General features: G+C 31.9%; 1 protein-coding gene across 2 annotated transcripts in view; it reads right to left on the bottom strand.

Moving 5' to 3' along the window:
* Positions 1 to 896: 896 nt before the first annotated feature.
* The window catches only part of LOC149420833 (acyl-CoA Delta-9 desaturase-like), a 190,219-nt gene continuing 181,054 nt past the window's right edge, over positions 897 to 10,061 (bottom strand). For both annotated transcript variants that reach the window (XM_089635574.1, XM_089635575.1), the window contains 2 exons: positions 3,099 to 3,304; positions 897 to 2,148 (listed from right to left, as the gene is read on the bottom strand). In XM_089635574.1, the coding sequence (XP_089491700.1) occupies positions 1,644 to 2,148; positions 3,099 to 3,304 (711 nt within the window). In that variant the 3' untranslated portion in view covers positions 897 to 1,643. The remainder of the gene's footprint in view (positions 2,149 to 3,098; positions 3,305 to 10,061) is intronic.

Here is a 10,061-nt window from a genome sequence, read left to right as displayed (position 1 = left end):
TTTATGGGATTAATTAAATCCATTCGAACTTGGAGAGACGAAATTCAGACACTTCGTATATTTCGTACCATGACAGCCAATACATTTTCAAGTTAGTATTGATAGGCGGAACTACCCACGAATTTGTGGCGATTTAGCTAGCATGGTCGAACCATTGACACGCCAACCGATATCGTAATGTAAATCGATATAGGTAAGCTGGCAATACTGGCAGCTAGGAAATTAATCAACGTCAGACGCCTACGCAAAAGTAAAAATAAAAGTAAAATTTAAAAAATCAGCTCTCTAGAAAAAAGTTTTTTATTATAATAAACCAATCTATCTTTATTAATTGGTGAAAGCAAAAGAACGTAATTAGCTCTGTCAGGGCGCTAGGGGGTTGGAAAGATAGTGGTCTTTATAAACCTAATTTATTTATGACACATGTTACAAGTTACAGTTTAATACTGTGTTATACACATTATACAGCCCTGACAAAGCTACGTTTGTAGCAAAACCCGGTCGGCATTCGGAACAAAAAATAAAACTGATGTTTACGTCTGTGTCTAAGTTATTGTTTTATTTTTTTTTCATTACGTAATGCGTAAGTTACTTCAGAATTAATTAAAGTAAGCCCCGTTGAAAGACCAATTTTCTGACCTGCTTGGGCAAATTCGACCATAGGTCAGTCCAATACGTCGAAACGCGTACCAAATATATTTTTACACGTCTTCTTCACTTATGCCATTAAGATACTGACTTTATTTTACAGTATTGCGTCGTCTTAAGATTTTTTTGTGTAATTTTTTTACTCAAATATAGGTGTTTAGTGATATGCATAGTTTATTTTCTACATAGTTAATATATTATAACATTAACATTTAACAATATAAATTAAATAATAAGATTTCCAGTAATTTCATATATTTATAATTTTCAATATTTACATGTTCATAATATCAGATCACAATGCAAATATACATAAATAAATAAATTGTGCCTTAATATCGAGATATGTTCTCTTCGAGTTCAAGGTTTCTCCGTTTTATCCTTGTTTATCACACCGAGAATACAATAATTTACAAAAACAGTTTGGCACCTTTTCTAAAAAAATATAAAAATGTATTTACTTACCATCATAAAAACGGAATCTTTATTGGATTTGCTTTGGAGTATCAACAAATTAAATTTATTTATAGGAGTTGCCTTGAGAGTTAACCATGGTAAAAATAATTCTTCTTTCAATGTTCGCTTCTACTCATCTATTTTTTTTTCAGTACTAATTTTATTATTTCTATTGGAATCTCATTTTAAACACTATTTATATTAGGTTTAATTGCTAAAACAATAAATTGCTTCGAAATGGAAAGTCACTCAGCAAAAAGGCAAACACCTACATATTTTACTTATTTACATTCATGGCTTGCTATGCCTGTATGCTTGCTAGCCCCTGTATGTCATATTTCATATTGACCTCCCTCATTTGGAAATAATTTTATGGATGATTTATTTTGTTACATTAATTGCATTAATTTAATTTGAGTTTATATTTGGTTCCTTTTAAAGGTTTTATAAGCAAATGAGTCCGGTTGAAAATAGACATTGTTTTCGAATGAATCATATATCGGAAATTTACTAATAAATAATGATTATAGCATTAATTTCTAATCGTCTTTTGGGTTGATTCTTGTTGCCAGGTCAAGTTCTTCTTGGGGTTGATCTTTGTCTCCCCATCCCCAAAGGTTGTGTGTTCCGTCACCAGTTCTCTTCACGCGCTTTTCAATGATGTCTACGGAGGCAGTCTTTAGGTCATAAGCCCAGCCAATCATGGACATGAAGTCGATGAAGCCTTTGGTGATGTTGGTGGAGTAGCCTCCCAACTCAGCGGTCTTGTAGTCCCAAGGGAAGGTGTGATGGTAGTTGTGGAAGCCCTCTCCAAGGACGACGACCGCAACTGATATGTTCTCAACGGGGCTGATGTGTTGGTCGTAGGGCTTGCTGCCGAACTTATGGGCGGCGCTGTTGACGAGCCAGGTCACGTTGAGGACATAGGTGTAGCGGAACATGGTGGCCACAAACCAGGCGTTGGAGAATGACTCGTCCCAGAAGTACATAGGAATGATGGTAGGAAGCAAGAAACAGAAGATCGGCATGAAGATCAGGTAGTATCTGTGAACAAAGCATCCCTATTAACACATTTGTTGATAGTGGAAGCTTACTTACGTTAATTTAATAATCTTACTTTTTTTAAATCTGAACATTTACATGGCATACTAATATTTTTTTCAATTTCTTTCTACCACGTAGTGTTTGAATATTATTAAAATATATTAAAAAAAATGGTTAACTTTATAAAACGCTCTTGAAGTAATACTTCGCGAAAATTGTGGTGTGTAAGAAATGGAATAAAGCAAATTTTTGTTATGTTTATTTTATATATACCTAGAAATGTCACACATTTCAATGTTAAATTAAAAATTGAATACCACTTTTTTATGTATCTTAAAACTCGCCTGATTAGCAAGTGCTGAATTAAGAGCTACTGTGAAAAATTAGGGGTATTCTAATTTCTTGAAAGATCTGTTATAATTTCTAAAATGACAGAAATTATTTTCCATTAAAATATTATATTTAAGGTAGATAGATACTTTATCACTCTCTTGAAATCTCTAAACACACACTTGAACCAGAGTTACCATCAAATCGAAAGACGGACAAACAGTCCCATAACCTACTAGTATTCCTGAAAATGTATTTAAGTCCCAGTTATTTCGCAGAAATTCAAATGTAGCATTGTTGTGAAATATACATTCAGCGTCCATTATGCCTTTTTGACATTTGAGAGGTCCCCGTTAAACGTCGATTAAATCGACGTATCAAAGTATTGTTCTTCTAAAATATGTGTCCTCTTCTGCTGTTTAAAATCTGAAACGGACTTAGAATCGGCATTTAACGGGAACCTTTCAACTGTTACAAAAAATGGCGCTTAGTGGTCATTTTATGTGAATGTTGTATTTGAATTTCTGTGAAACAACCCAAATCATAAGACCATAGCATAACTAAACTGACATCAACAAAAAAAACAACTTCTTTATGAAATATTGTGAAACTTGTCTCACTTCTTTTGGAATGCGAGGACAGGATCAGCATAGAGGTCGGTAAAGTCGATGGTGTGACCTTTGGCCTTTATCTCAGGGTGTTTCTTAACCAGCAGCCAACCCACGTGTGAGAAGAAGAAACCTCTGGTAGCATTGTGGGGATCTGCATCTGTCTCGCTGTACTTGTGGTGCATGCGGTGGTCCCGTGCCCAGTCAATAGCAGAGTCCTGGGAAAAAGATAACTATATTAATTTAACGTAAAAAGCAGCCAGCCATAAAAAACTTTGACATAAATGCACCTTTGTCTAAAGGATGAATTAACAAATCTACACTACACCTACTACTATTGGTGTTTTTTTCAAATCTGACTGTTTTCTGTAGGATACATATTAGAGAACGAACTTTGCATTTTATTTTTTTTATTTTTTATTTATTCTTAAATATATTTGTATTACAAAGGTATAGTATATTGTCCTCCACGCTAGGAGTTTACCTACCAGTGTTGAGGAGGACTTTTGCAAGTATAAAGTTAAATGATAGTAAACAATAAACAATACAGTGGAGTTAGTTACACAGAGAAACAACAAAAATTAAAATATAAAATCGATTATTACATAGTTTTTACAACAATAAATGTAAAATATAACAAAATTAAATATTAAAAGGATTATAGCCAATTCCATGTGTGTTTTTTGTTTCTTGTGAGATAAGATGTTCTATATTGTGTTGGAAGTGAATTGTATAGTTTTATAGCCTGGAATATGTAGTGTTATTGTCCAAAAGATGTGTTGGGTTTTGGTATTAGTAGTTGGTGTGCATGTCTTGTTCTAGTATTGTGAAGTTTTAAATGTGTTTAGGTTCTTGTAAAGGAAAGTTAGTATTTGTTTTGAATATAATTTTTTAATCTTCAACACTGGAATTTTTTTGAAAATGATTGAAGGGGGTGTTAGTATTGGTACTTTAAGTATTATAGTGTATCAATGTATTTTTTACTGGCGTAGCCCCAGGCAATAAGGCCGTATTCCATTATGTATTATGCTATTGCGAGGTATATATTCTTTTTATCATATATTTTTAGTATATTTCACACGTTTTTGAAAAATTAAATAAATTTATTTAGTTTTTCTTTGACCGAATCTATGTGTCCCATTTTAGATAATGGTCAAAGTATACACCGAGAAATTTTATATTTTCCGTTTGTGTGATTGGAGGACAATTGCATGGGGTGCTCGCTGAGTGACAGGAATGTATTTTAAGGTAGATGTTTTTGGAGGGTTGGCCTCTCGAGTTCATGCTAAAGGTTATGAATTTAGTCTTATCTATTTAAAGTTAATAAGTTAGAGTCAAGCCATTTTTTAGTAATATTTAGGCCAACTTCTGCTTTTGCGATTAGTGTGTTCCAGTCAGTGGCCTTAAAAAGTAACACAGTGTCATCAGCAAAGCTTTTAATTTCCCCGTCTGTTTGGAGGTGACATAGATCGTTAATGTAAATAAGGAATAGGATTGGGCCAATTACGCTGCCTTGGGGTACTCCGTAGGATACTTGTTCCTTTTCACTAAATGTGTTTTCTATGGGTGCGATTTTCTATGTAGCTTTCAATTTATTCGAGTGCGAGTTCTGTTCCCGTGGATCCGATGTATTTTAGTTTATCGAACAGGTTTTGGTGGTGAATTGTGTCAAACGCATTTGCCCGATCTATTAATATTCCAAGGCATTTTTTACCCTGATCTATATTTGTTTTGAGGAAGTACTGAGGCTATGGCATGTGGGGTGCTCATATTTTCCCTGAATCCAAATTGAATTGGTGATAGTATATTAGTTTTGTTAAGAAAAATTAAAAGGTTGTTTTCGATATGTTTCTCAAGAATTTTTGAAAGTGTGTTAAGAATTTTAATTGGTCTGTAATTATTTATTTCTTCTTTGTTTCCATTTTTGTGGATTGGAATTGTTTGCCCGTTTTTAAGATAGTTGGGAACATCCCTTTTTTAATGGGCCGATTTATAAGTATGGTTAGTGGGATAAGAAGTGCTGATTTTAATATTTTTAGTGTCATCGGTGATATTTTGTTGCTACCCTGTGAGTTAGTATTTTTAGTTGGTTTATAAGTTTTAGTGTTTCTATTTGGTCAATGTATGGAATTTTAAAGGAAGAAACACCAGTGTGCGTATATCAAGTTGAGAATTCTGGGATATAGTCATTTGTAGTGATTCTGTGTGCTAGTTACCTTGACTACGTTAGCGAAATAGTTATTCACATAATTACATACTTTTAGTAATTGTTCTGATGTTTTAATAATTTCGTTATGTATTTTAATCTCGTTTATGGAATTGCTTTTCTTTGTAGATGTGTGTGATATTTCTTTTAGGATTTGCAGATTATTTTTGTGAATTAAATGTCAGACCTTACTACGTGAAACATGCATTCTGCAAAAAATAGTCAGAGCTATCAAAAACACTAAACTTGTGGAATTACAAGCACGGTGATTTTCTGCTGTTCAGGTGGATGTCTAATGTTCGAATGTTGGGTAAAGGGTGTCTCGGAATGTTTTTTTTACTGTTACGTATCAAACAAATAAATAAACACATATAGCCAAATTTAAAGCCTTCTGCCTTTTTTCTTTTGGGCTACTTAAAAATTAAAGTTTTTAACCCATTACCCCTTAAAGCAAAGAGACAAAGGCGAAATTAATGCAATTCCAAAAGCAGTGCTGATTGGTCACTTTAGTTCCAAGCTAAATGAGTATGGAGAAGTGGGTGGTGCTTTTTTGCCATTTACCAATGGATGTTTCTCGTAAATAAAAATCCTTAAACTGCTCCGTAAGTCATCAGTAATTAAAACCAGTTTGAACTTATTATGGTTTTTTATTTTTAAGTATCGAAAACGAAAAACATTCTCAGTCACCCTAAATTTTGCTGAAATCGACCAGTTAAATAAATAGCCATACTAACAGTTTTTTGAGTGCCGTGGGCGTTTTTTTTTAGTAATCAATAAATATTTCTGAAGGCGATAACTATGATTTTTTTAAAGAAAGCAAACTGCCTGGTTTTGATGGACCGGCTGATTTCCGCATAACTAAGTTCAATTACAAGATGGTCGCAAAATTATGCATTTTGTCTTTAGATTCTAGTTTGGGAGTTACCTAACCTAACCTAAACCATAAACGCTGAAAAGCTGTAACTACCCAAAGGTTCTATAATATATTCTAAAAATCATGTTATTTACAAATAAGCACATTCATTTTTATTCAGTTGGCTCCATCAATCAGCGGAAGATGAATTAAATATATTGCCATTTTCAAATATTCTTATCCAATTTTAAAACCATACACATCATACCTTCGTCAAACAATGCATGCCATTGGCTAAACCTAACCTAACCTAACATAATCAAAACTAACCTACCCTACCTAATCTAAACATTTTGTCAACCATATCGAAAAAAATATTACCAAGAAGAAACTATACCTACACAGAACGTGATGTAAGAAGGTACTGTAATTAATATATTTTTAAACTTCAACAGTTATTCATGTTATAGATGGCATCATGTCCATTTGTACCTAGCAAGTGAAGCGAATGTCTTGGTGGGGAGACGCGTCTTGAACACTTCTCACCCGATGAATATCTTCTCTTGTCTTTTTGGACTTTTCTCGTATTTTTTATTTCTTAGCATATCGTATTATTTTTCTATTTAAATATGTTCTCTGTATACTTTGTGAATTAATTTCCTATGATTCTCTTTGTTGTATCTTTATAATGTTGTTTATGTGTATTCCCCGCATAGTGATTGCTGAACCATAAACTATGCATCCTGTGAACATTTTTTACTGTAATGATTTTATTAATATTTTATCGTAAATATTTCATAATAGTAAATAAATAATTGAAAGGGGTAAAACACATTACATCAATAAAGTATTTTTATCAAATTTCCAGCATTTATGTGGAAATTGTGAAAAAAATGGTTGAAATATTATTTTGCCTAGTAGTATTATTCTGCAATACAAATAGCACTGGAGTTGTGAAGATTGTAGAAATGACATCTCTAGGCATATTTTAAAAGAAAGTGTGTTATTGTGCTTTTGTCATAGATTTTGACTCTCAAATGAAAAAAATGATTAGCTTTTTAATAATTATTTATAACTCATTTACCTACCTCTTCGTGTACTAGGTGCGCTTGGTATTTTTGTCACTTAAGTTTTTTTTCTACCAAATGAAGGTTATAAATAAGAAAGGGAAAATTCTAATGCCGAGCGATTGGGGCAAATAAAGTTTTTTTTTGTCGGGTCCACATTGACTCACAATTCCGGTTAAGAGTAAAAATAAATCATACTTATCTTCAATAACAAAAATGTCAAAGTTTTAAAGCCTTAAAACCATAAAAGGTAAATATCTCAAACGTAAAAAAGCTCAAAGCTTGAATTCTCCTGAGTCGGGTCATAGGTACATGGTTTTACACGTATTCCTCGGGCGTCCCCGACTTCTTGTTGAATTGTCTTTAATTTTTCTGTGTAAGAGGTTGGTGTTGAGTGTAAGCTATTATACAACGAATGTGGGTAAAAATTTGGCATCAGTAAGTTCATTAGTATTTTAATTTCTATTTAACTATAGTTACATTCATTTAATTGCAATGTAAATCCAAATAATCATAAAGAATGTAAGAAGAGGAATGATGTTTACTGAAACTCATTTAAGTATTATATTTTTGTGAACCTCACGTACTAGGAGAACCTGTGCTGAGGTGTTCATGTGTTTTTTTTAATATAGTATTGTCGTGCATTGATTTTATTATTAGGTTAAGGAAAATTATAAGATATTATAAGAATGACAAAAAATATAGATTTTAATGAGCAGATACAGCAAATGATTTTAAAATATTATATTTCGCAAACACCTCACCAGAAAAACCTGTTTTGAGGTGTTTACGTGTTTTAAAGACTGTTACGATGTTTTCATTGAAATATAGTGTTTTCCGAAAACGAAGATACATTTCGATAGAAAATACGTAAAATACGAAGTTAACGTTTGTCAATATGAAAGTGATGACAGAATACGTAAAATACGAAGTTAGCGTTCGTCAATATGTAAGAAATGACAAAATACGTTAAATACGAAGTTAGCGCTCGTCAATATGTAAGTGATGACAAAATACTTTAAATACGAAGTTAGCGTTCGTCAATATGTAAGTGATGACAAAATACGTTAAATACGAAGTTAGCGTTCGTCAATATGTATTATAGTGGTGACAAATTACGTCAAATACGAAGTTATCGTTCGTCAATATGTATTATAGTGATGACAAATTACGTTAAATACGAAGTTGTCGTTCGTCAATATGTAAGTGATGACAAAATACGTTATATACGAAGTTATCGTTCGTCAATAATATGTAAGTGATGACAAAATACGTTAAATACGTAGTTATCGTTCATTAATATGTAAGTGATGACAAAATACGTTAAATACGAAGTTAGCGTTCATCAATATGTAAGTAATGAAAAAATACGTTAAATACGTAGTTATCGTTCGTCAATATGTAAGTGATGACAAAATACGTTAAATACGAAGTTAGCTTCGTCAATACGTATTATAGTGACGACAAAATACGTTAAATATGAAGTTATCGTTCGTCAATATGTAAGTGATGACAAAATACGTTAAATACGAAGTTAGCGTTCGTCAATATAAAAGTGACGATGGTAAAGAATGAAAGATAACGGACTGTCAAGAATCTTTATTTTTTAATTATGTTTTGTTTGGTTTGGTGTTATAATGTTTTGAATAAAATAAATATCTTGTTTTTTGATATAGGCTGTGAAATGATTATTTATTTATACTGTGCCTTACAGATGATCTCACTTCAGTTATAAAAACTCAGTTTATACACAAATACATATGTACAACATTTACAAAAAATCTACTCAGACTTAGGATATATTAATGTTCATACATCTAAATAAAGATTCTAAAGTAAAACAAATAAAAACAGAAATACAAAGTCATATGAAAGCGCACTCTAAAGACAAGTAACACAAAAAAAGTAAAAGAAAGAAGAGACCCAAATACAGACGAAAGTAATTCACAATATAATCAGTGCAACATATTTTTTAGCAAGAGCAGAATATTTTTTCCTGAATCCGTATAAATTCTCGGTGAAAATGTCTTCTTCAACACACTCTATCTTACTATATAGTGGACGCATTTGGGTCAGAGGGCCAAAATAGGAGGTATTATTTTTATATCTATTCATTCATGTGAAACATTGTCTTAAGCATTGGGAATTGGGATCATTCTTTTCAATATTGCTTAACATATTAGATCAGTCATTTGCCTCTTAATTTTAAGTGTATTAATCTTGGAGATCTAAGATAATTATATAGATCAGATTTGAAAGATAAAAGTCTAAGCATTTTTATAACCGATTCTACAATGTTTTCATATTACAGTAATATGGATTCCAAATAGTTCTATCATATTCAAGTTTACTTCTAATTACGGCACTTTAAAGGTTAAAATTGATCGAGGGCTTACATATTCTGTGAATAAATCAATTTTAAATGATTTGCACTTAATGTCGTGAATGTGTACATCAAATATGAATTTAGAATCAAGAGTGTTTCCTAGATCTCTTAAAGAAGACACTTTTTGAAGAATAGAATTATTAATAACATAGGTAAAATCTTTTATAATTCCATTTCGAGTGAAGTTTAAAATGTAATTTTTTTTTAAATGTTTTGTGACTAAGTCATTTTGAAGCAGTTAATGATCGGGAACAGTCTTCATTTTAAGAAAAAAATTAAATCATCGGCTAAAAAATCACAATTAGAGTTTAATTTTGAACTCAGATCATTTATGAATATTATATAAAGGGGGCCAAGATTTGACCCCTGTGGCACACCAGAAGTAACAAATATGGGGGGTGATTTTTATCCATTAATAAGCAATAGTTGTGTTCTATTACATAAATATGATTTTACCCAATGT

Source organism: Hesperophylax consimilis, chromosome 9 (assembly GCF_061612785.1).
Source record: "Hesperophylax consimilis isolate HC1 chromosome 9, BYU_Hcon_1.0, whole genome shotgun sequence".
NCBI lineage: Eukaryota > Metazoa > Arthropoda > Insecta > Trichoptera > Limnephilidae > Hesperophylax > Hesperophylax consimilis.
This window is presented reverse-complemented; position numbering and strand designations above follow the sequence as displayed.